General features: G+C 40.4%; 1 protein-coding gene across 6 annotated transcripts in view; it reads left to right on the forward strand.

Moving 5' to 3' along the window:
• Positions 1-27,953, forward strand: part of CDC42SE2 (CDC42 small effector 2) — a 136,178-nt gene that overhangs the window by 77,415 nt on the left and 30,810 nt on the right. For 5 of the 6 annotated variants that reach the window (XM_025387727.1, XM_025387724.1, XM_025387725.1 and 2 more), the window contains one exon: positions 22,730-23,072. In XM_025387727.1, the coding sequence (XP_025243512.1) occupies positions 23,019-23,072 (54 nt within the window). In that variant the 5' untranslated portion in view covers positions 22,730-23,018. Of the gene's footprint in view, positions 1-22,729; positions 23,084-27,953 lie in introns of all 6 variants that reach the window. The other variant, XR_003119818.1, reaches the window with a different exon arrangement.

Below are 27,953 nucleotides of genomic sequence, written 5' to 3' on the forward strand. Positions count from 1 at the left end.
TTCTGGGGAGTTATTATTTCTTGAAATGTTTATTCTTCCCTAGAAATGTTTCATTTCCTTCCCTCTTTCTGGAACTCTGTTGTCTGGATATTGTCTGTTTTTCATATTTAGTATTTCCACTTGATTCTTTTTCATGGTTTCTTGTTTTGGCTTCATATACTTACATCTTCCATTGACTTCTTAGGGACACATTCCTGGATCATTCATTCCAGTAATGCTGCTTCAGATGGCATAAGTTGTTTAGTGAGTCATCTTTCTTTCATAATAGTTTTATGTTCTAGATGTGTCTATTTGTCTGTGTCCCTTGGGGTGTATTAGTCACTTAATCTAATGATATCTGTTAGGGAATTTATGTCCAGGTGAGTTTAAGGAGAGGAAGGACTTGGGACCCAGGTCAGTTAGCCACTTGGCACCACTGAAGTGCTGTCAAGTTCTTCTGTTGGCTGCTACTGCATCAGGCAAATTCTGATTGGGATTTGTTTTTAAACTCTTACAAATAAATAATATTGGATACTGGAAAGAGGTTATCTCCTTAGATTATAACTCACTACCAGCCCTGTAGCTCCCCTGCCCCTTGTGGTAGGGGCACAGAGGGGCAGGAAGAGTGAATGCCAAGAGGATGGCTTATTAGTCTGTATCTGTTTTCCTGAGCTTCCCTCCCTAAGGCTTTTGTGCCACCCTGATTTTATCCTGCTGACAGACATCTAGGCTGTTGCTGCCAATTTCTGTGGCTAAGGGGCAATCAAGGGGAAGGGAAAGGGAGAATCTTAAAGGGCTTTTAGCATATCTCTCTGCTGGTCCTACCTCTGCTTCCCTTTGCTTCTGGCTCCAGGTTACCAGTTTCCTTTCAGAAAAGTTAAGTACAGCTTTTGGTATTACCAGCAGTTTTTATTCTTTTTTGTTGTTGCTGCCATTATTGTTCTTGGAATCCAGATTTACTTCTGTTTTTTTCTTCCTTATGGTTGATTTTGTTGGAAGGCACCAGAAGCCCATGACAGTCGTTCATCTTGATAAGTATTAGATGACTTCATTTGATCCAAGAAAGATTAGTTATACAAGATTTCCTCAAAGCACATAAAAATCTTTAATTGAAGAGTAGAGGCATACAAAATATACACAAACTATATGAAAATAATCATAAAAATTAAGAGTTCCAGACTGGGCACGGTGGCTCACACCTGTAATCCCAGCATTGTGGGAGGCCTAGGTGGGGGGATCTCCTGAGGTCAGGAGTTCAAGACCAACCTGGCCAACATGGCAAAACCCCGTCTCTACTAAAAATATAAAAATCAGCTGGGCATGGTATCGGGCACCTGTAATCCCAGCTACTTGGGAGGCTGAGGCAGGAGAATCGCTTGAACTTGGGAGCGGAGGTTGTAGTGAGCCGAGATTGTGCCTTTGCTCTCCAGCCTGGGCAATAAGAGCGAAACTCTATCTCAAAGAAAAAAAAAAAAAAAGAGCTCCAGTTATCTATCACTGTATAACAAACTACCTTAAAATTCCGTGGCTTAACCAGCAATTACTCTATTATATCTCTCAATCTTGAAGGTCAGGAATTTGGGCAAGTCTTGGCAATTCTTCTGTTAAATGTAGCATTATCAACTAATGGTATTCAACTAATAGGTGGGCAGGACTGGAGGAATCTAAGCAGCTTTATTTACACATCTGGTGCTTTGACTAGGAAGGCTGGAAGGCTGAGCTCAATTGGGCCTATGTGTACGCATGGTCTTTCCAGCATGATGGTTTTAGGGTAGCTGGAATCTGAGCAGAAGCTATAAGGCTTTTTATGATGTTCTAAGATCCAAGCCTTGTTCTGTAGTCGAACAAGTCTTACTAAGGTCACCTGAATTTAATGTAGAGGAATTTGGAGGAATAACCAAGAATAACTTAATACCACACAAGGTTATTAGAGTTTTTTTTGTTCATGATTGTTGCTTTTAGGAGAATGTCATTAGTTCTTGGCTTAGGGAATCTTTTCCTTATCCCTCCCATCTGAAGGGGCTTCTCTGTGGTAGAGGGATATCATGTACCTCTTTTTCAGTTCACTTTTATAATAATATTTTTCCCCATAACAGTGGTTCCCAACTGGGGGAATCACTCCCCAGGGACATCTGGCACTGTCTAGAGACATTTTTGGTTGTCACAACTGGTGGAAAAAGGGGTACTGTTCGTGTCTAATGGATAGAGGCCAAGGATGCTGCTAAATATCCCACAGTGCGCAGGACAATGCCTGCAAGAAAGTACTATCTGGGCTGGGCGCCGTGGCTCATTCCTGTAATTCCAGTAATCCCAGCACTTTGGGAAGCCAAAGCAAGAGGATCAGTTGAGTCCAGGAGTTCGAGACTAGCCTGGGCAACGTATAGACCCTGCCTCTACAAATTAAAAAAAAAAAAAAAATTAAGTAGCCGGGTGTGGTGGTGCATGCCTGTAGTCCTAGCTACTCTATGAACTAAGTATTTTGTTTAATTTTCACAACAGCCCCATGGTATAGGTACTATTATTTTCCTGGACAACATTTTCCAGTTTGAAAGAGCTCATTCAGACCCAGTACAATGATGAAAAAGGACCAAACCAAGTCACATCTCTGTGGCATTTGAGAATTCCAAGAGTTAAGGAAAAAAATGTTTAACTCTTCTAGAAGGGAAATATGTCACACACAAAGGAAGGAAAATTGGAATGTCATCAGACTTCTCACAACTCTGTAAGTTACCAGATACTGAAATAGTGCCTTTAAAATCCTGAGGGAAAGATTTTTATCTTGGTATTCTATATTCAACTAAATGATCAAGTATCAAATGTAAGGAATTAAAATATTTTCATTCTGTGTACCACTTCTTAGGAAGCCAGGGGAGTACGTATGTGATTTTACAACGTAAGTGAGAAGAATGAGAAGAGGAAGACGTGATTCACAGAAACAGAACATATCAACTTAGAGCAGTTAGGATTGAAGCAAGAGGCTAGGAAGAAACCAAAAGAATATTTGAATCAGTACATCTATTAATATGTGCAGGTATTTGGAAATTACAGGTGTTTTACAGATCTGATATAGGTACATAAAAAAACTAAGCAATTTAAAAGGCTTAGCAGTTATTCAGAGAAAACAAAAGATTATTTAAGAAAAGATAGGGGCCGGGCGCGGTGGCTCAAGCCTGTAATCCCAGCACTTTGGGAGGCCAAGACGGGCGGATCACGAGGTCAGGAGATCAAGACCATCCTGGCTAACACGGTGAAACCCCGTCTCTACTAAAAAATACAAAAAAACTAGCCAGGCGAGGTGGCGGGCGTCTGTAGTCCCAGCTACTCGGGAGGCTGAGGCAGGAGAATGGCGTAAACCTGGGAGGCAGCGCTTGCAGTGAGCTGAGATCCGGCCACTGCACTCCAGCCTGGGCGACAGAGCCAGACTCCGTCTCAAAAAAAAAAAAAAAAAAAAAAAGAAAGAAAAGATACGGAGGCTGAGGTAGGAGAATCGCTTGAACCCAGAAGGTGGAGGTTGCAGTGAGCCGAGATTGTTCCATTGCACTCCAGCATGGGTAACAGAGCAAAACTCTTGTCTCAAAAAAAAAAAAAAAAAAAAAAAAAAAAAATTAGCTAATTATACCGAGTAGTCTAAAAATTGATAATTTGAGAAGTAGAAGTGGGCATCTTACTTACAATTATAAAAGTTAATACTTTACTCTGGGCACGGTGGCTCATGCCTGTAATCCCAGCCCTTTGGGAGGCTGAGGTGGGCGGATCACGAGGTCAGGAGATCGAGACCATCCTGGCCAACATGGTGATACCCCATCTCTACTAAAAATACAAAAATTAGCTGGGTGTGGTGGTGCAGGTGTGTAATTCCAGCTACTCTGGAGGCTGAGGCTGGAGAAACACTTGAACTAGGAGGCAGAGGTTGCAGTGAGTCGAGATTGTGCCACTGCACTCCAGCCTGGTGACATAATGGTAAACACCAGAAGAAACAGCTTGGTAAGTTAAAAACAGTTCTCACTAAGAGATGGAGAGGCACAGGGCAGAGATTTGCCATTTTTAATAGTCTTTTTTTTTTTTTTAGGCAAAGTCTCACTCTGTCACCAGGCTGGAGTGCAGTGGTGCTGATTTCAGCTCACTGCAACCTCTGCCTCCCAGGTTCCAGTGATTCTCCTGCCTCTGCCTCCCGAGTAGCGGGGATTACAGGCGCCCGCCACTACGCCTAGCTAATTTTTGTTTTTTTAGTAGAGATGAGATTTCACCATATTGGCTAGGCTGGTCTTGAACTCCTGACCTCGTGATTTGTCCGTCTCAGCCTCCCAAAGTGCTGGGATTGCAGGTGTGAGCCACTGCACCAGGCTAATAGTCTTTTATTTTTCATTGATTCTTTTTTTTTTTTTTCTTTGAGACAGATTCTCGCTCTATTACTCAGGCTATAGTGCAGTGGCACGATCTTGGCTCACTGCAGCCTCCGCCTTCTGGGTTCAAGTGATTCTTGTGCCTCAGCTTCCCAAGTAGCTGGGACTACAGGCATGCGCCGCCACACCCGGCTAAATTTTTGTATTTTTAGTAACCATGGGGTTTCATTGTGTTGACCAGGCTGGTCTTCAACTCCTGACCTCAGGTGATCCACCCACTTCAGCCTTCTAACGTGTAGTATTCATTGATTTTTTTTTTTTTTTTTTTTTTTTTTGAGACGGAGTCTCGCTCTGTTGCCCAGGCTGGAGTGCAGTGGCGCGATCTCGGCTCACTGCAAGCTCCGCCTCCCAGGTTCACGCCATTCTCCTGCCTCAGCCTCCCGAGTAGCTGGGACTACAGGTGCCCACCACCACACCCAGCTAACTTTTGTATTTTTACTAGAGACGGGATTTCACCTTGTTAGCCAGGATGGTCTCAATCTCCTGACCTCGTGATCCGCCCATCTTGGCCTCCCAAAGTGCTGGGATTACAGGCTTGAGCCACCGCGCCTGGCCCATTGATTTTTTAAAAGTCTATGTGCTCATATTATTTTGAATAACAGTAAAGATTTGTTTAAATGTAAGAAGGCATTTAAAGGATGGTTTTATTCAGAAAACTGTAGGTAGGAGGACAGAATTTTAGTATGCATTGCTTGATAAACAGTGTATAATGGTCCCACCAACCAAGAAGAATAACAGAAGTAGATGGGAGGGAAAAGACAGTATATACAATTTTGCATATATTGGTTTGAGGTACCAGGAGACTGCAAGAGATGCTTATTAGCAGGTGGATATAAATGTCTAGTAGACTCAAGAGAGAAGTCAGAATGAAACTACACATTTTAGTCCATCATCTGTAATACACTGAAAACCTGCTGTGTTTGTGTCACAGCATCATTATTTCTAACTCTAGGGAGCGAAGGAAGACTTTAGGGAATATGGATAAAGAGATGGAAAAGGGCCGGGCATGGTGGCTCATGCCTGTAATTCTAGCACTGTGGGAGGCAGGCGGATCACCTGAGGTTAGGAGTTCGAGACCAGCATGACCAACACGGAGAAACCCCATCTCTACTAAAAATACAAAATTAGCCAGGTGTGGTGGCACATGCCTGTAATCCCAGCTACTCAGGAAGGCTAAGGCAGGAGAGTTGCTGGAACCCTGGAGGCAGAGGTTGCGCTGAGCCAAGATCACGCCATTGCATTCCAGCCTGGGCAACAAGAGTGAAACTCCGTCTCAAAAAAAAAAAAAAAAAAGGTGGAAAAGGGAGAGAGAGAAGTAGAGTGGTAGAAAGGAAAAAGAGGAAGATTATTAAAGAGAGGGAAAGGTGAACATGGCAGCTACTCTCACACAAGTGGGAGAAGAAATGTATACCCACATTAAAGAATGGAAGAGGCTGGGCGTGGTGGCTCACGCCTGTAATCCCAGCACTTTGGGAGGCCGAGATGGGCGGATCACGAGGTCAGGAGATCGAGACCATCCTGACTAACATGGTGAAACCCCCTCTCTACTAAAAATACAAAAAAATCAGCTGGGCGTGGTGACGGGCACCTGTAGTCCCAGCTACTCGGGAGGCTGAGGCAGGAGAATGGCATGAACCCGGGAGGCGGAGCTTGCAGTGAGCCGAGACCACACCACTGCACTCCAGCCTGGGCAACAAAGCGAGACTCCATCTCAAAAAAAAAATAAAAGAATGGAAGAGTAGTTTTCAACGTATTTTACTTATATTGCAAACTTTTTCATGTTTGAGCCAATATAATATTCTCTCTTATGTCCCCTGCCTTAATAATGGATACATTTTTGATGCTACATACTTCAGATTTAAGTGGGAAAAGGAAGATTTTAGAAAAAGCCTGAGTAGGTTGATGTCAAGATGGCCGAATAGGAACAGCTCCAGTCTGCAGCTCCCAGCGTGAGCGATGCAGAAGATGGATGATTTCTGCATTTCCAACTGAAGTACCAGGTTCATCTCACTGGGCCTTGTCAGACAGTGGGTGCAGCCCATGGAGCGGGGCAGGACATCGCCTCACCTGGGAAGTGTGAGAGATCGGGGAATTCCCTGTCCTAGCAAAGGGAAGCCATGACAGAGGGGACTTGGAAGATCAGGACACTCCCACCCTAATATTACGCTTTTCCAATGGCCTCAGCAAACAGCACACCAGGAGATTATATCCCGCACCTGGCTCGGAGGGTCTCATGCCCTCGGAGCCTTGCTCACTGCTCTTACAGCAGTCTGAGATCGAACTGCAAGGAGGCAGCGAGGCTGGGGGAGGGGCGTCCACCATTGCTGAGGCTTGAGTAGGTAAACAAAGGGGCCAGGAAACTTAAACTGGGTGGAGCCCACCACAGCTCAAGGAGGCCTGCCTGCCTCTGTAGACTCCACCTCTGGGGGCAGGGCATAGCTGAACAAAAGGCAGCAGAAACTTCTGCAGACTTAAACGTCCCTGTCTAACAGCTTTAGAAGAGAGTAGTGGTTCTCCCAGCACAGAATTTGAGATCTGAGAATGGACAGACTGCCTCCTCAAGTGGGTCCCTGACCCCCGAGTAGCCTAATTGGGAGACACCTCCCAGTAGGGGCTGACTGACACCACATACAACCTGGTGCCCCTCTAGACGAAACTTCAAGAAGAAGGATCAGACAGCAACATTTGCCGTTCTGCAGTATTTGCTGTTCTGCAGCCTCTGCTGGTGATACCCAGGCAAACAGGGTCTGGAGTGGACCTCCAGAAAACTCCAACAGACCTGCAGCTGAGGGTCCTGACTGTTAGAAGGAAAACTAACAAACAGAAAGGACATCCACACCAAAACCCCATCTGTACATCACCATATCAAAGACCAGAGGAGGATAAAACCACAAACATGGGGAGAAACCAGAGCAGAAAAGCTGAAAATTCTAAATATCAGAGCACCTCTTCTCCTCCAAAGGAACACAGCTCCTTGCCAGCAATAGAGCAAAGCTGGATGGAGAATGACTTTGGTGAGTTGAGAGAAGAAGGCTTCAGACGATTGGTAATAAACTTCTCTGAGCTAAAGGAGGATGTTCGAACCCATTGCAAAGAAGCTAAAAACCTTGAAAAAAGATTAGACAAATGGCTAACTAGAATAAAGAGTACAGAGAAGTCCTTAAATGACCTGATGGAGCTGAAAACCATGGCACAAGAACTACAGCACGCATGCACAAACTTCAGTAGCCGATTTGATCAAGTGGAAGAAAGGGTATCAGTGATTGAAGATCAAATGAATGAAATGAAATGAGAAGAGATGTTTAGAGAAAAAAGAGTAAAAAGAAATGAACAAAGCCTCCAAGTCATATGGGACTATGTGAAAAGACCAAATCTACGTCTGATTGGTGTACCTGAAAGTGACGAGGAGAATGGAACTAAGTTGGGAAACACTCTACAGGAGAACTTTCCCAACCTATTGAGGCAGGCCACCATTCAAATTCAGGAAATACAGAGAATGCCATGAAGATACTCCTTGAGAAGAGCAACTTCAAGACACATAATTATCAGATTCACCAAGGTTAAAATGAAGGAAAAACTGTTAAGGGCAGCCAGAGAGAAAGGTCAGGTTATCCATAAAGGGAGGCCCATCAGACTAATAGCCGATCTCTCGGCAGAAACTCTACAAGACAGAAGAGAGTGGGGGCCAGTATTCAACATTCTTAAAGAAAAGAATTTTCATCCCAGAATTTCATATCCTGCCAAAAGTAAGCTTCATAAGTGAAGGAGAAATAAAATCCTTTACAGACAAACAAATGCTGAGAGATTTTGTCACCAACAGGCCTGCCTTACAAGAGCTCCTGAAGGAGGCATGAAACACGGAAAGGAACTGCTGGTACCGGTCACTGCAAAAACATGCCAAATTATAAAGACCATCAATGCTAGGAAGAAAATGCATCAACTAACGAGCAAAATAACCAGCTAACAGCATAATGACAGGATCAGGTTCATACATAACAATATTAACCTTAAATGTAAATGGGCCAAGTGCTCCAATTAAAAGACACAGACTGGCAAATTGGATAAAGAGTCAAGACCCGTTAGTGTGCTGTATTCAGGAGACGCATCTCACATGCAGAGACACACATAGGCTCAAAATTAAGGGATGGAGGAAGATCTACCAGGCAAATGGAAAGCAAAAACAGACGTTGCAATCCTAGTCTCTGATAAAACAGACTTTAAACCAACAAAGATCAAAAGAGACAAAGAAGGCCATTACATAATGGTAAAGTGATCAATTCAACAAGAAGAGCTAACTATCCTAAATATACATGCACCCAATACAGGAGCACCTAGATTCATAAAGCAAGGCCTTAGAGACTTACAAAGAGACTTAGACTCCCACACAATAATAGTGGGAGACTTTAACACCCAACTGTCAACTTTAGACAGATCAATGAGACAGAAAGTTAAAAAGGATATCCAGGAATTGAACTCAGCTCTGCACCAAGCGGACCTAATAGACATCTACAGAACTCTGCACCCCAAATCAACAGAATATACATTCTTCTCAGTACCACATCGCACTTATTCCAAAATTGACCATGTAGTTGGAAGTAAAGCACTACTCAGCAAATACAAAAAAAAAGAAATTATAACAAACTGTCTCTGAGACCACAGTGCAATCAAACTAGAAGTCAAGATTAAGAAACTCACTCAAAACCACTCAACTACATGGAAACTGAACAACCTGTTCCTGAATGACTATTGGGTACATAACGAAATGAAGGCAGAAATAAAGATGTTCTTTGAAAGCAATGAGAACAAAGACGTAACATACCAGAATCTCTGGGACACATTTAAAGCAATGTGTAGAGGGAAATTTATAGCACTAAATGCCCACAAGAGAAAGCAGGGAAGATCTAAAATTGACACCCTAACATCACAATTAAAAGAAGTAGAGAAGCAATAGCAACCACATTCAAAAGCTAGCAGAAGGCAAGGAATAACTAAGATCAGAGCAGAACTGAAGGAGACAAAGACACAAAAAACCCTTCAAAAAAATCAGTGAATCCAGGAGCTGGTTTTTGAAAAGATCAACAAAATTGATAGACCGTTAGCAAGACTAATAAGAAAAGAGAGAAGAATCAAATAGATTCTATAAAAAATGTTAAAGGGGATATCACCACCAATCCCACAGAAATACAAACTACCATCAGAGAATACTATAAACACCTCTACACAAATAAACTAGAAAATCTAGAAGAAATGGATAAATTCCTGGACACATACACCCTCCCAAGACTAAACCAGGAAGATGTTGAATCTCTGAATAGACCAATAACAGGTTCTGAAATTGAGGCAATAATTAATAGCCTACCAAGCAAAAAAAGTCCAGGACCGGTCGGATTCACAGCCTAATTCTACCAGAGATACAAGGAGGAGCTGGTGCCATTCCTTCTGAAACTCTTCCAATTATAGAAAAAGAGGGAGTCCTCCCCAGTTCATTTTATGAGGCCAGCATCATCCTGATACCAAAACCTGGCAGAGACACAATAAAAAAAGAGAATTTTAGATCAATATCCCTGATGAACATTAATGCAAAAATTCTCAGTAAAATACTGGCAAAACAAATCCAGCAGCACATCAAAAAGGTTATGCACCATGATCAAGTTGGCTTCATCCCTGGGATGCAAGGCTGGTTCAACATACGCAAATCAATAAACATAATCCATCATATAGACAGAACCAAAGACAAAAACCACACGATTATCTCAATAGATGCAGAAAAGTCCTTTGATAAAATTCAACATTTTATCGAAGCCCTTCATGCCCTTCATGCTAAAAACTCTCAATAAACTAGGTATTGATGGGATGTATCTCAAGATAATAAGAGCTGTTTATGACAAACCCACAGCCAATATCATACTGAATGGGCAAAACCTGGAAGCATTTGCTATGAAAACTGACACAAGATAGGATGCCTTCTCACACCACTCCTATTCAAAATAGTGTTGGAAGTTCTGGCCAGGGCAGTCAGGCAAGAGAAGGAAATAAAGGGTATTCAAATAGGAAAAGAGGAAGTCAGACTCTCCCTGTTTGCAGATTGCATGATTGTATATTTAGAAAACCCCATTGTCTCAGCCCAAAATCTCCTTAAGCTGATAAGCAACTTCAGCAAAGTCTCAGGAGAAAAAATCAATGTGCAAAAATCACAAGCATTCCTATGCATCAAGAACAGACAGAGAGCCAAATCATGAGTGAAATCCTATTCACAATTGCTTCAAAGAGAATAAAATACCTAGGAATCCAACTTACAAGGGATGTAAAGGACGTCTTCAAGGAGAACTACAAACCACTGCTCAATGAAATAAAAGAGGACACAAACAAATGGAAAAACATTCCATGCTCATGGATAGGAAGAATCAATATTGTGAAAATGGCCATAGTGCCCAAGGTAGTTTATAGATTCAATGCCATCCCCATCAAGCTACCAACGACTCTCTTCACAGAATTGGAAAAACTACTTTAAAGTTCATATGGAACTAAAAAAGAGCCCGCATAGCCAAGACAATCCTAAGCCAAAAGAACAAAGCTGGAGGCATCATGCTACGTGACTTCAAACTATACTACAAGACTACAGTAACCAAAACAGCATGGTACTGGTACCAAAACAGAGATAGACCAATGGAGCAGAATAGAACGCCCAGAAATAATACAGCACATCTACACCTGTATGATCTTTGACAAACCTGACAAAAACAAGAAATGGGGAAAGGATTCCCTATTTAATAAATGGTGCTGGGAAAACTGGCTAGCCATATGTAGAAATCTGAAACTGGATTCCTTCCTTACATCTTATACAAAAATTAATTCAAGATGGATTAAAGACTTAAATGTTAGATCTAAAACCATAAAAACCCTAGAAGAGTTCGGGCCCCATGGCTCATGCCTGTAATCCCAGCACTTTGGGAGGCCGAGGTGGGCGGATCATGAAGTCAGGAGATCGAGACCGTTCTGGCTAACTGAGGTCAGGAGATCGAGACCATTCTGGCTAACACGGCGAAACCCCGTCTCCACTAAAAAACACAAAAAAATTAGCCAGGCGTGGTCGAGGGTGCCTGTATTCCTAGCTACTCAGGAGGTAGAGGCAGGCGAATGGCGTGAACCTGGGAGGTGGAGCTTGCAGTGAGCCAAGATCACGCCACTGCACTCCAGCCTGGGTGACAGAGCGAGACACTGTCTCAAAACAAACCCTAGAAGAAAACCTAGGCAATACCATTCAGGCCATAGGCATGGACAAGGACTTCATGACTAAAACACCAAAAGCAATGGCAACAAAAGCCAAAATTAACAAATGGGATCTAATTAAACAAAAGACCTTCTGCATAGCAAAATAAACTACCATCAGAGTGAACAGGCAACCTACAGAATGGGAGAATATTTTTGCAATCTACCCATCTGACAAAGGGCTAATATCCAGAATCTACAAGTAACTTAAACAAATTTACAAGAAAAAAATCAAACAACCCCATCAAAAAATGGGCAAAGGAATATGAACAGACAGTTCTCAAAAGAAGACATTCATGCAGTCAACAGCCACATGAAAAAATGTTCATCATCACTGGCCATCAGAGAAATGCAAATGAGAACTACAATGAGATACCATCTCCTACCAGTTAGAATGGCGATCATTAAAACGTCAGGAAACAGCAGGTGCTGGAGAGGATGTGGAGAAATAGGAGCACTTTTACACTGTTGATGGGACTGTAAACTAATTCAACCATTGTGGAAGACAGTGTGGCGATTCCTCAAGGATGTAGAACTAGAAATATCATTTGACCCAGCCATCCCATTACTGAGTATATACCCAAAGGATTATAAATCATGCTGCTATAATAATACATGCACACATATGTTTGTTGTGGCACTATTCACAATAGCAAAGATTTGGAACCAACCCAAAATTCCATCAATGATAGACTGGATTAAGAACATGTGGCACATATACACCATGGAATACTATGCAGCCATGAAAAAGGGTGAGTTCATGTCCTTTGTAGGGACATGGATGAAACTGGAAACCATCATTCTGAGCAAACTATCACAAGGACAGAAAACCAAACACTGCATGTTCTCACTCATAGGTGGGAACTGAACAATGAGAACACTTGGACCCAGGGGAACATCACACACCAGGGCCTGTTGTGGGGTCGGGGGAGGAAGAAGGGATAGCATTAGGAGACATACCTAATGTAAATGACGAGTTAACAGGTGCAACACACCAACATGGAACATGTATACATATGTAACAAACCTGCACGTTGTGCACATGTACCCTAGAACTTAAAGTATAATAATAAAAAAAAAATTCAGTCAACAGCATGCTGTTCAGTACTTAAAATTTTCAAGAATCAACAATTATGTATTGTTTTTCGACTATGCAGGGAATTGGTGCTCCTAACCGCCATGTTGTTCAAGGGTCAACTGTATATGAATATGTGTTTTCAGCATGATCCAAATTAGGCAAAATCCATTGGAAACAACCCATTGTAATGAAGTCACATGATGGAAATTTTTGCAGACATTAAAATAATGACTATGAAGACTAAAGGAAAATATACATAGTGTTAATTAGAAAGAGCAGGAGATAAAATTGGGGATAATTCAGATGCATATACAATTATTTTTAAGGTATGTACACAAAAGGACAAATAAAAAATATACTATTAATTCTAGGAAGGTAGGGTTAATGGGTGATTTTCTTAATCCATTTGCTTTTTTCTGAATATTTAATGAAACTTGTATAATAGAATTTGTGAGAACAAAAAAACTTTGATTTAGAAGTAATCAAGAATAAGAAGAACATAAATTATTTGTAGAATATCCTGATTAATGTCAACATCATAGATTACAGAGTAATTAAGTTTAAAGTAGATATATTTTTAAAAATCAAATATATTTGTTTAATGTGTAGAAGAGCCTTGTGGTAAATCACCCTGACCTAACATATATTTCATTCTATGTAGCAGATGAGCAGTAATTTGGTAATTTTAAACATTTCAACAAGAAACATATAATTTAGACATTTTTTTAAAAAAGCGATTAAATTAGCCTTCCTACTGTCTCATGTATACAGTTAAATGACTTTGCAGTTTCTGTGGCATAATTCATAATGATTTTCATATATTATTAAATTTATAAAGAGACAAAAAAAAGAAAAAGCGTGAGTAAACTGTGAAATATTACCTGACCACAACCTACAAAATATTAATGTTCAAATTGAATTATAGAAGTAAAACTTAACAGAACTATAATGGGATGATAGGTTCATAATCCTGAGATAAAGCTTTCTTAAGTAAGATAAAACCACTAATCTATTATGAAAATTGACATTTGACTACATAAGGCTTTAACGCCCTGATATGAAAGGTATAAACAAAGTTAAAAGTGATACAACAAAATTTATTGTGTGTGTATATATATTTATTTATAAATATATGTATATTTCTCCTTCAAATGATTGCTAGAATAAATGCAGTCTCAGAATCACAGGAGGCTTTTTTTTTTTGGGTAGAAATTAACAAGCTGATTGTAAAATGTGTATGAAAATGCAAAGGACCTAGAAAATTAAAAGCAGTTTTGAAAAAGAGTATCATTGGAAGACAAATGACTGCCTTACTTCTAAGTCTTACTATAATTGTACTGGCATTGGATTGACAAACAGACCAGTGCAATACAATAATCAGCCTAGAAGTAGATTGAATGTTACACAGTGATTTTATTTTATTTTATTTTATTTTATTTCATTTCATTGTATTTTATTTATTTTATTTTATTTTTTTAGAGAGGGTCTCTCTGTTGCTCAGGCTGGAGTGCAGTGGTGCAATCATGGCTCACTGCAGCCTCAACCTCCCAAGCTCAAGTGATCCTCCAGCCTTAGCCTCTCCAAGTAACTGGGACTACAGGTGTGTGCAACCATGCCCAACTAATTGTAGTTTTTGTAGAGGCAGCAGTTTACCGCCCTGTTGCCCAGGCTGGTCTTGAACTCCTGAGCTCCAACAATCCACCCACCTACCGTGGCCTCCCAAAGTCCTGGGATTATAGGCATGAACCACCAAGCTCAGCCTTGATTTTCTTTTCTTTTTCTTTTTTTCACCCAGCCTGGAGTGCAGTGGTAATCTACACTCACTGCAAACTCTACCCCGGGTTCACGCCATTCTCCTGCCTCAGCCTCCCAAGTAGCTGGGACTACAGACGCCCACTATCACGCCCGGCTAATTTTTTGTATTTTTAGTAGAGAGGGGGTTTCACCATGTTAGCCAGGATGGTCTCAATCTCCTGACCTCATAATCTGCCCGCCTCGGCCTCCCAAAGTGCTGGGAGTACAGGCTTGAGCCTCCGTGTGCGACCTCAGCCCTGATTTTCAGTAAAGGTGCTAAATTAATCTGATAAGCAAAGGATATCTTCAGCAAATGAACTAGAACAACTAGATATCCATAGTTTTTTAAAAATTGGCCTTTATACTGTCAGAAAATAAAATTTAAGTAAAAACAGGTTATAGATATAAAAATAAAAGCTGAAAGGTCTAGAAAAAGAACCAGATTATCTTTGCAACTTTGGGATATGTGAAAAAATTTTTAGAACCCAAAAAGCACAAATCATAAGAGATAAAACGTATGCATAAGACATTATCAAAGTTAAAAACTTAAACTCTTTGAAAGATGTTGTTAGGAAGACAAAGACCAGGACAAAATATTCACGCTGCATATATTGGAGAAAGGATTGACCTAGAATATACGAACATAGCTCAGTGAGATGACGGAATTTTAAAATGGGCAAAAGATTGGAACATATTTACCCAAAGAAAATACATGATTGGCCAAGAAGCACATGAAAAGACTTAATGTCACCAGTTAGCAGAAGAGTGCAAATTTAAACCACAGCAAGATATTACTGTATACCCGCTAGGATGACTAGAATTAAAAAGATTGATAGTACAAAGAGTTGGTAGGATAAGGGAACTCATACATTGCTGGCAGGAATGCAAAATTTTAAAACTGATTTAGAAAACTGGTGGGTAGTTTTTTAATAAAGTTAAAATCATACTTACTGTATTAACCAGTATTTCCACTCCTAGCTATTTACCCAGGAGAGAGAAAAACTTTTCACAGAAACACCTCTTTTTTTGTTGTTTATTTATTTATTTTTTAATTTACCACCTTCACCCCTTCTCACAAAAACCATTGTGTATACAGATGTTCATAATCATAACAACTTTATTTTTAATAGCCAAAAACATTAATGTCCATCAACAGATGGGTGGATAAACAAATTGTATAATATCCATATAATGGAAATCTGCTTAGCAATAAAAAATGATTTACTAATAGAGGCAACATAGATAAATCTTAAAAACATGCTGAATGAAAGAAGCCAGATGTGAAAAAGAGTGCATGCTGTATAATTATACTTACATGAAACTATAAGAAAGTCTAATCCATAATCAGTCATTTTAAATATAAGGAAAAAATTCACCCTCCTATTTTGATAGTTACACATGCATCCCTACTTCAGCCTTTTATAACTGAGTTCAGGGAACAATGGTTTGGACTTTGATTAACCACAGAGAAGTAGCTGTGTGATAAATACATAGTTTGAAAGATCATCTTAAAATAAGTTAATTTTTTTCAAAAGGGCCTTGTACCACATATGAGTATCAGCTGTTTCAGCTAGTTTGAGACAGATTTAGTGCTGCTACAGCTATGAATAAGCTTTATTGATAATTTATATTTGGTCATTGATTAATTTTTGCATTTCTGGCAGAAACCTCTTTGGCATCTGATGGAATTTCAGACCCCCTTCCCCAATAATTTTACCAGTTCTTCAAAAGTCTCTAGCAAGGGTGTTCACTCGTACTTGATTCTGTGTTTTGCATTTCCACCTCTGATCTTCCTCAATTCATTATTATCAACTGCTCATTGTTAGTTTTTATTTTATTTATTTATGTTTTTGAGACAGGGTCTCACTCTGTTGCCCAGACTTTAGTGCAATGGCACATCTTGGTGTACTGCAGCCTCGACTTCCTGGGCTCAAGTGATCCTCCAAACTGAGCCTTCCAAGTAGCTGACAACAGAAGTACTTGCCACCACACCCGGGTAATTTTTAAAATTCTTGTAGTTACGGAATTTTGCCATGTTGCCTGGGTTAGTCTCGAACTCCTGGTCTCAAGCAGTCCTTCTGCCTCAGCATCCCAGAATGCTGGGATTACAGGCGTGAATCACCAAGCCTGGTCCAGTATTGATTAATACTTTTTTTTTTTCTTTTTTGATACAGGGTCTTGTTCTGTTGCCCAGGCTGGAGTGCAGTGACACGATCTCAGCTCACTGCAACCTCCGCCTCCTAAGTTCAAGCAAGTCTTGTGCTTCAGCCACCTGAGTAGCTGGGATTACAGGTGCATGTGCCACCACACCCAGCTCATTTTTGTGTTTTTAGTAGAGACAGGGTTTCGCTGCATTGGCCATGCTGGTCTTGAACTCCTGGCCTCATGTAATCCTCCCACTTTAGCCTCCCAAAGTGCTAGGATTACAGGTCTGAGCCATCGTGCCTGGCCTACTTTTTAAATTCACATTTCATTTAAGTTTTTATCATTTAAGACTGGGCGTGGTGGCTCATGCCTGTAATCCCAGCATTTAGGGAGGCCGAGGCCAGCGGATCACTTGAGGTCAGGCGTTTGAGACCAGCCTAGCCAACATGGTGAAACCCCATCTCTACTAAAAAAAATACAAAAATTAGCTGGGCGTGGTGGTGGGCGTCTATAGTCACAGCTACTCAGGAGGCTGAGGCATGAGAATTGTTTGAACCAGGGAGGCTGAAGTTTCAGTGAGCTGAGATCATGCCACTACACTCCAGCCTCGGTGACAGAGCAAAACTCTGTCTTTTAAAAAAAAAAAAAAATTGTCATTTAAAAATACATGTAAATTACATAGTGGCCAGGCATGGTGGCTCATGCCTATAATCCCAGCATTTTGGGAGGAGGAGGCAGGCAGATTGTTTGAGCCCAGGAGTTTGAGACCAGCCCGGGCAACATAGTGAGACCTTGTCTCTACAAAAAATTTAAAAATTAGCTGGGCATGGTGGCGCATACCCGTAGTGCCAGCTACTTGGAAGGTTAAGGTGGGAGGATGGTTTGAGTGGAGGCAGAGGTTGCAGTGAGCTGAGATTGCGACACTGCACTCCAGCCTGGGTAGCCAAAAAAAAAAAAAAAAATTGCATAGTGCATACATGTATTATTTAACAAATAATTATAAAGCAAATACCTGTGTGGCTACCACCCAGGTCAAGAAGTGGAACACTGTCAGCATTCCAGGAGCCCATAAGCACCTCTTCCTATTTGTAATCCCTGCCCTCAGTCCTAGAGGTAACTATTCTTCTGACTTTAATTATAACTTTCCTTGCTTTACTTTTATACCTATGTATACATCTCTAAACAAAATAGTTTAAATTGTTTTTGAAATTCACAGAAATGATATCATTCTATGTGTATTGTGTCATGCTGCTTCTTTCGCCATGTGAGAATCATCTGTGTTGCCTGAAGCTGTCATTCATTTTTGTTTTGTATAAAACCATAATTCACCTTTTTTTATTCTCTTTTTTTTTTCTAGATAGATTTTTAGGCTGTTTCTTCAAAGTTTGCAGCAAATTACCTGTTTTTGCTATAGCAGAATAGTGCAATTTTGCCATTTTAATTCTGGTAACAAAAAAGCATCTTATATCAATACACGTTGGGCATCCAAATCCAGAAATCTGAAATGCTCCAAAGTCCACAACTTAAAAAAAGTTTGAAAAATTAAATTAAATTAAATTAAATTAAATTAAATTAAATTAAATTGTTTTGTAGAGATGAGGTCTTGCTATGTTGCCTAGGCTAGTCTCGAACTCTTGGCTTCACACGATCCTCCTGCTTCAGTTGCCCCAAATATTGGGACTACAGGTGTGAGCCACGTGCCCAGCCAGAATTTTTTGAGTGCTGACATGGACTAAGGAAATGTTCACTGGAGCATTTTGGATTTCAAATTTTCGGATTTAGAGTGTTCAGTAGGATAAGTGTAATGCAAATATTTCAAACTACAAGAAAATCTGAAATCTATATTACTTCTCGTCCCAAGCATTTAGGAAAAGGGATATTCAACCTGTATGCTCTTTATAATATATACAGTACGTTCATGTATATTAGCGAATTTAATCCTCATTTCAGACCTGTGAAATGGCAATGCAGTATTTCATTTTATTACTAAGAAAACTGAGGGTAAGCCTGGGCAACATAGTGAGACCCTGTTTCTACAAAAAATTAAAAAGTTAGCCAAATGTGGTAGCATGTACCTGTAGTCCCAGCTACGTGGGAGGCTGAGGTGGGAGGATCATATGAACCTGAGAGGTTAGGCTGCAGTGAGCCAGGATTGCTCCACTGCACTGCAGCCTGCGCAACAGAGCTGAAACTCTGTCTCAAAAAAAGAAAGAAAGAGAGAAAGAGAAGAGAGGGAGAGAGGGAAAGAAGGAGGGAGGGAACAGAGTGATACAGTTTGTCATTTGCCTGAAATAACAATTCTAAAAACTTAATGAAGTGCTATAATTGTCACAGATCTTTTATTTCAAAGTCCAAATTCTGAATTTTTGATTCAGTTTCACACAACTGAGCATTCTTAATTCCTGAACTCAGTTAGAATATTTTAGATTTAAAAAAAAAAAAAAACAAACCAAAACAAAAACAACAACTTAGTTATCTGACATGCCCCACTGCCAGGTTTTTCACATCAAAATATTATTATTTTTCTTTGAAAGTTGATCTAGAAAGCATTTTTATTAAATTGCGGGTAGGATGTTGGAATATAACTTCATTAAGTTGTCAGCAGCAAAACTTCATGCAGGTAGGAAGCTGGTATCTGCAGCGTTTGATTTAGGTGGTAAAGAGGAGGAGGGGAACTGATAGTGGATAATACTTTGAGTACAGAATACGATTGCACTTTTCTCCTCATGTCAGTCTCATTTGTAAGCAAATTCAGGGAAGCTCACTAGCTAAGTGGCCTTGGATAAGCTGTTTAATGACCAAGTTCCATGATGTTCTCTTTAAAAGTCCCTTCCCTTTCTAAAATCGTGTATCTTATGAATATATGAGGTGATTAAAATACTCTCTTGTGCTGTAGACCAGTCTGACCCCTTAGTTACGTGTGGAATGTGCTGAGCTGTATTTAAAGCCAAGTTTATATGTTGATGTTATTGTAAAGTGACTCTCCTTTTGTTATCTAAAGATTGCAAAAAGTATAGGTTTTTAAAATGGTCATGTTTTAAGCAGCTTTCAGCTCAAGAAGTGAAAGTAACTATTAGTATAGTTATTATTAGTGGCAGTGTGTTGAAGTTTTTTGTGAAGAATTCAATACTTCCTTGAAGGTGTTTATATGTAAATATGTTTTAAGTATATATACTTTAGAAAACCATTCTAGGCCTAGGCGCGGTGGCTCACGCCTGTAATCCCAGCACTTTGGGAGGCCGAGGTGGGTGGATCACGAGGTCAGGACATCGAGACCATCCTGGCTAACACGGTGAAACCCTGTCTCTCCTAAAAATACAAAAAAATTAGCCGGGCATGGTGGTGGGCGCCTGTATACCCAGCTACTCGGGAGGTTGAGGCAGGAGAATGGCGTGAACCCAGGAGGCAGAGCTTGCAGTGAGCTGAGATCGCGCCACTGCACTCCAGCATGGGCGACACAGAGACTCTTGTCTCCAAAAAAAAAAAAAAAGTTCTAAAAAGGAAATTTATTTAGAAAACAAGATGTATTGATATCACATTCCAAAGCATGTCTGAAACATTTTAAGATCCATATATTTACTTAAATAAAAATCCATGGAATTGCAAACATCTTCTTGGTTTGAAAATATATTTTAGCAGATCTGTCAGCTAAGTGGAAATACGTAGCAGCAGAAGTTATTGTACTTTAGGCCAGCACTTTGGGAGGCTGAGGTGTGAGCTCAGCAGTTTGAGCTCAGCCTGGGCAACACAGTGAGACCCTATCTCAAAAAATATTTTTTTAAAAAACTTCACAAAGGCTTCTTAATGGGCAAGATTTTTGATCCAGGGTGAAATTAAACTTGTTAAATAGCAGCACTGAAATAATGTTCATGAGACTGTGTATTTAAGCCTTTTCTCTTATATTCCTGCTAAGAAGATTGGCTGGAGGAAATAAGTGATACTATTCTTTGAGCTTATAAAACTTCACAGTATTTACCCGATTCATTGGCCAAAGACTGCCACTTCCTTGGTTTAGAGTTTGGGTGAGATAAGGAATGTTCATCTCTGCTTAAATAAGCATTCCAGGTTCTGGATTTTAATTAATGGCAAAAATGTAAACTTTTCTTTCTTTTGATATTCGTTGGACACATGCTTAAATCTTACCGTGTCATTTTCCTGTATGTTAGAGGACTTGTCCTCTGGACTGTAGAATCAGGGTCCTGAATTCATGCCCTGTTATACTACCCAGATTTGTGACACTGAGGATGTGTGCATTAACTTCACATTACATCTTCATCTCTACAGCTACAAAAATTACTGTCACTTCTGTCTTTCCAGGTTTAGAGTCATGGCTTTGGAAAAAGCAAAAGGGAGAATTTAATTTCACTTAATGTTCAGGACTCTGTGATCCTATAATGTGGTTGTTACTGATCTGTAGTTGGCAAAGCTTGTAACATGTATGAGGTCTCTTTCCAGAATTTACAAATAAGTGATTTATATTTCGCCATTTGGGACAAAAATGTTAACACCTCTTTGAACACAGTCAAATTGATACATCTTTAGTCTTTGATCTTTTCATTTCAAGGAAGGCTCTTTTTCTTCATTCTATACTCTACTTTTTAAACTTTATATCCATTTTTCTTGCAAACATTATCTACACTTGTTGACTCTGCTGCTTTCGTTTCACTCATTTAACCTCCTGTAATCTGATTTCTACCCCCACCACTTTACTGAAACTGCTGTTGCCACGGCCACACTGTGTTTGCTGCACAGTCTAAGGAATAGTCCTCAGTCTTTACTATCTCAGTGGCAGTGAATACTGCCACCCATTTTTTCCTTGAAACAGGCTCCAGTGACACCACATTTAACGGATTTTCCTCTTCTAATTCTGATAACACCCAAACCTCCTTTGTAGACCTCTCTTTTTTTACCTATGATTTAAATGCTGTTCTTACTCAGAGGACTCTGTTGAGCACACTCTGTTTGTCATGACACTGTTTTCCCTAGAGATCATTCATTGCTTTAGTCATAATCTGATGATTGCAGAACTTCTCCTTGGCTTCAGATCTGTGTATCAGATTGTCTATTGGACATCTTCACTTGACTATTGTAGTAGTCTGCAAGTGATACAAATCCACTTCATCATAACTTCAGGCTAAAGAGGGAGATATGTTGGCTTACAAAACCAAACGTCTGGTGCACAGGTGAAACTGATCTTAGGAGGGATGCCTAGAATCAGAGATTCATGTCATCTTGACTTCCCACTTCTCTTTTGCCTCTGCCTGTCAGCACTATTATCTCAAAACCGTCTTCCACATGAGGTATAGGATATTATTGACTAAGGACATCCTTAAAGTCAACAGCTTGGCAGTCAGAAGGAAACAATAGGTTTAACTCTTTGTTCAACTGCAGATAGAAAATTGCCTGACAAGGATTCTAATAGACTCAGCTTGGTTTGCCATGGTGGGATATAAAGTATTTTGACTAACTTGTGTTCTAGTAATGATGGTGGGAGTGGTAGGGATCTAATAGCTTGATTCACAGAAGAAAGCCTAACTTAACCTCTACCCATTTTTCATGTACAGCTCTAATTCCAGTGGATAAGGTGATAATTTTGTTTATGGTTTTTGATGAACTGCATCTGCTTGATTATCTCCTTAGAATTCATTGCTATGTCAATTACTGTCTGAGTTGTCTGTGAGAATAAAGGACTCAACTGAAGAAACCTATATGAAAATGGTGATCATTATTTATTCTTGGAATTAGAAACTTGTATGTGGCAGTCATAATGTTCTAATTAGTGATTTTAAAAAATTAACTCATTAAAATAATCCATACTTTTATAATCATAAAATAGGATGCCCCACAAAGGCAAAGATTTCTGTCTACTTTCACTACTACACCTAGAACTTGACACTAAAAAAGTTGCTCAAAAAATAATTTGGTGAATGAATATCAGTTTATTAAAATCTTGATTTTTTTTTCAGTGTTTACTTTTTTGGGTAATACTTATTTTAACAATAAAAGCTTTCAAAGATAAATAAAGTTTAACTTTTTTTTACTTTTTCTTTTTTTCCCCTAGACTCTCTGTTATAGTCCCTGGGTCAAGACAACAATTTTTATACCTTCGTCGTGGTTCAGAAAGGAGTCTCTGTAGAACCAGAAGCAAAGAAAGGAAACAATCCGAGTTTTTCTTTATTAAATTGACTGTGTAAGATACTTGACTTCCAGGAACAAAAACACAGTGAAATAATAAAATTTCATCTTGGCATCACTGGACATTGATCGTATTGAGGAGTGTATTTTGTGGAACTTCCTGAGTTGAGATTTGGAACCTTCATTGGTGCTCATTTATACTGTGGACTGTAAGCATGAGTGAATTCTGGTTGTGTTTCAACTGCTGTATTGCAGAACAGCCTCAGCCTGTAAGTATGAAGTATGTGGACACATCAGGTGGGGTGCTTATTAAACGTACCACTCGTTCTCCAACTGAGAATTGGGATCCTAGCAGTAATTGCAAAGCAGTTCTAGAGAATACCATAGAGAAATAGTTCAGTGGAACTCTGAACGTATGTTTAAAAAGAAATAATGTTTTTAAAGTAAATGCTATATGTCAAGAGCTCTGCTAGACCATTCATCGTACATGACTGAAAGGATATGTTCTTCTATCAAATAGCTCCTGGAGGAATAGTGAGAGAGAAAGGAGACAATAACCTGAGGTAAAACAGGTAAATCAGCCTTGGAAGTCAGTGGGTGGAAGATGTGGCAGCCATAATGCCATCATATTCTTCTCAGCTTACCATCTCATTTTCCTCAGGGCAACCCTCTGAGGAAGATATTGTCCTTATTTTTCAGTTGAAACAGGTTCAGTTTATTGCCCAAAGTCATATCACTTGTAAGTGGTCTTGACTGACTTCTTGGTATATGCCTTGTTTTTGTCCTCTAATATATGCACATATCGTTACCTCTACCAAAATCCTGCCCTTCAGCCTCCAAATTCGTTTTGTTTTATTAAGATAGAGTTTCACTCTTGTTGCCCAGGCTGGAGTGCAATGGCGTGATCTTGGCTCACTGCAACTTCCGCCTCCCGGGTTCAAGTGATTCTTCTGCCTCAGCCTCTTGAGTAGCTGGGATTACAGGCATGTGCCACCACGCCTGGCTAATTTTGTACTTTTAATAGAGACGGGGTTTCACCATGTTGGTCAGGCTGGTCTCGAACTCCTGACCTCAGGTGATCCACCTGCCTCTGCCTCCCAGAGTGCTGGGATTACAGGCGTGAGCCACTGTGCCTGGCCTCCTTTTCATTTTTTAAGGTACCTAAATCAAATGTTACCTATATAAAAAATTCCCCAGCTTTCCCCTGAATGAGATAATACTCATCTGTATTCCCACAGCTCTTTAATTCATTGTTCTTTTATAGCATGGAACCTTTTGCATAGTAAATAACTGTTCTACGGTCTCTCCCACCACATTTTGAATTATTTATGGGTCTTCACCATGTAAACTCCGTATCTTCAGGATCAAATATAATGTCTTGGAGAGTGTAGGTATACATGATTGATGGTTGGCTGGCTGAACGAGTGAATTGATATTTTTATTTATGTATGTAACAACGTAAGAGGAAAAATAAGGGTTAAATTTTAAAACTATAATTGTACACATAACTCCCAATCTCAGGTGATTCACCTGCCTCAGCCTCCCAAAGTGCTGAGATTACAGGCATGAACCACTGTGCCCTACCATATTGTTTTAATTGCTCTACTTACTTAGTATGTTTTGCTGTGTCGTAGGGGAAATTTTTTCTTAGCTCTTCTTTTCTAACTCTATTGGTGATGTCTTTTTTTAAAGCTGGATTGTGGTTCCATGTTTTCTTACTATAGTTTTCTTTATTTTTTTTCTTGTTTGAGATATTTCATAATGCATGTTTAAATCTTAGAGGTTTTTTTTTTAGGATTGCATTGGATTTAGTTTATTTATTTATTTTTTTGAGGTGGAGTCTCACTCTGTTGCCCAGGCTGGAGTGCAGTGACGTGATCTCGGCTCACTGTAACCTCTGCCTCCTGGGTTCAAGTGATTCTCCTGCCTCAGCCTCCCAAGTAGCTGGGATTACAGGCACCTGTCACCACACCCAACTGATTTTTGTATTTTTCATAGAGACAGGGTTTTACCACATTGGCCAGGCTAGTTTTGAACTCCTGACTTCAGGTTATCTGCCCACCTCAACCTCCCAAAGTGTTGGGGATTACAGGCATGAGCCACCGCACCTGGCTAGGATTGCATTGAATTTAGAGGCGAATTGGGTGAGAATTGACATCTTTAGAATTTTGAGTGATCCAGGCTGGGTGCAGTGGTTTACTCTTGTAATCCCAGCACTTTGGGAGGCCGAGACTGGCGGATCACCTGAGGTCAGGAGTTCAAGACCAGCCTGGTCAACATGTTGAAACCCTGTCTCTACTAAAAATACAAAAAATTAGCTGGGCATGGTGGCAGGCACCTGTAATCCCAGCTACTCAGGAGGCTGAGGCAGGAGAATCACTTGAACCCAGGAGGTGGAGGTTGCAGTGAGCCGAGATTGCGTCATTGCACTCCAGCCTGGGCAACAAGAGCGAAATTCCATCTCAAAAAAAAAAAAAAGAATTTTGAGTAATCCAGTTAGAAGCATGGCATATGTCTTCATTTATGTAGATCTTTTAATATTCTTTTTGTAAAGCTCTAAAACTTCATTACATAAGCTTGCACATTTCATGTTAGACTTGTTTTAGATATGGCTTTTACTGTATTTCCTAGCTAGTTATTACTAGTGTATAGGAACCTAATAATTCTTATATGCTACTTTTTAATCCAGATATCTCACTGAACACTTGTGAACACTTGGATTTATTTATTTACTCATTTATTTATTTTTTGTTTTTGTTTTTTTGAGACAGAGTCCCACTCTGTCGCCCAGGCTAGAGGCACGATCTCTGCTCGCTGCAACCTCTGCCTCCCAGGTTCAAGAGATTCTCTTTCTTAACTCAGCCTCCTCAGTAGCTGGGATTACAGGTGCGTGCCACCATGCCTGGCTGATTTTTTTGTGTTTTTATTACAGACAGGGTTTCGCCATGTTGGCCAGGCTGGTCTCGAACTCCTGGCCTCAGGTGATCGGCCTCGGCCTCCCAAAGTGCTGGGATTACAGGTGTGAGCCACTACACCAGGCCGAATTAGTTTAATAGTTAGCTGAAATGCTTATCTCTTATAGATGTCTCCAAATAGTGACTTTTTAAATCATTTTCTGATATTTAAATCATTTATCCTTTTGGGATTTTAGCTGAATTGACTAAGACCTCTAGTATAATGGTCAGTATTGCCAGTGATGGCTGAACATCCTTCTTATCCTGAGTTTTTATAATCTGTGATATTATTAGAGATGACATTTTCATTAGTCAAGGATTCTCAGTAGGAACACTTGAGTCCTATTGCCATATTGTTTTAAGGATGCCCTGTAATTTTTTGTTGAATGTGGTATAGTGGGTAAAAGGAACCAAGGTAAATAGGCCCGTAGTGTGATGTTTTATGTTTATCTGGTTAGGGCCTAGGCCATTTTACTATTTGCTGTAGCTGTAGGTGTTGGAGGATAAAATTTCATCTGGTGTCCTTGTTTTTGTCCCCTTGTTGTCTTTGGGTTTCTCTAGAGACTTCTTCTTAAATAAGAGCTGAGACATACTGTTGCTTTATTTGTAATCCCCTGTTGTACAGGAGCCCTGTAGATGTGTTGGTAAGGTGTGGGGAAGGGAGACATTATGTATTGCTATGATTATGTCTCAGTCTTTCAGTGAGCCCATGCACCTGGTCTGTGACCTACACAAAGTGCTTCTCAGTTTTGTTTTTTTACCCCTTAGGTGAGGCAAAGAGGGGTAGAGGAGACTGGAGTTGGATATTTCCCTTCTCCCCAAGTTGGTTAGTTTTTGGAAAAACCTAGTTGATTAGGCTCTGGTAAAATAGTTTCTCTTGAGAGCAAACCTTGTTAATAACAGAATAGTCTGGTGCATTTCAGTGTGGCTGCCCTTCCCTTCTTTTTGCAGAAACACAGATTTTTCTCTGATCTTCACTTCAGAATCTGGTAAGGTTCCCTGAGGTAAAACCCCACAAAAGTGTAGGGGATCCCTAAGACTAGGCCCCCCTGGAGTCTTAAAGTTGTTCACACTGAGCATCCAGCTATTCATAGGTTTTCCTGCACTGGTACTAGATCCTGTGAAAGTTTCTGCTTGTTGATTTCTGTGTCCACCTGTCTGTCTCTCTAGTTTTAGGGGAAACAGTTTTCTTTGTGACCTCACTTCTCTGATGGATCTAAGAAGAGATATTGTTTAAGTTTGATCGGCTTTTTTCTTGTTACGTGGATGGGAGTGATGACTTCTAAGCTCCTTATGTGCCAGATCAGAAACCAGAAGTCAAGTTGCCATATTTTAAAAGATTTACTTACTGCCAGTATTCACAGGGTATATAATAAAGTGAATTCTCTTCAATATATGATAAATGTATAGTCACCAATAGCTAAAATAGGAAGACACAGATTAGGTATTTAAATGGCAGGAGCATAAGGCTCTGGAGTTATGAGACATCAGAAATACATTTTCTGCTACACAGAGGATTTGCAACTTGAGTTTCTCTCATACTGAAACAGGAAAAGTTCCCTTGTGCCCCTAGAAGGCATGCGACGGCGGTGTGGCTCACTTCTTCAGTGCCCTGCTGCTCAAACCTCTAGGGGAGCATACAGACAGGGAGCTGTGGGGCTCTGACCCCACGGCAATGTCTAGGGATGAATCTTTATAGCTGAAGCGCCAGAGGGCGTGTGTTACAGGGTGCTTTTTTAGTTTGCCTTGTGTTAACCAACTCAGTTAGACCCTCTATGTTGTCATAAGGACAGAAGGCTTTCTGTATCCTGGGTTCTTGCTTTGGTGTACTGGAAGAATCGGATCACACGTGGGCTTGGAGAATGAGTGCAAAGTTTTATTGAGTGGAAGTGGCTCTCTGTTGATGAGGGATCCAGAAAGGAGATGGTTTTCTCCTGGAGTTGGGCTGCTCAGTGGCCCCAGCTCTCTTCTAACTGCCCCGGCCAAACTCCGCCTCGTCCAGCCAGTTGATGGCCTGCTGGCATGCTGGCGTCTGTTGGTGTGCTCTTCTGCAGGTGTGCTCCCTCGACGTCTTTTCACCTTCTAGCCGCTTGTGTCTTCTTCCGCTGATGTGCTCCTCTCGACCTTTGGCTGCTGTGTGTCTGCCTGCTAGGGTCTTGGGTTTTTATAGGCCCAGGATGGGGGCATGGCGGGCCA

The sequence above is a fragment of the Theropithecus gelada genome, chromosome 6, assembly GCF_003255815.1.
Source record: "Theropithecus gelada isolate Dixy chromosome 6, Tgel_1.0, whole genome shotgun sequence".
Taxonomy (NCBI): Eukaryota; Metazoa; Chordata; class Mammalia; order Primates; family Cercopithecidae; genus Theropithecus; species Theropithecus gelada.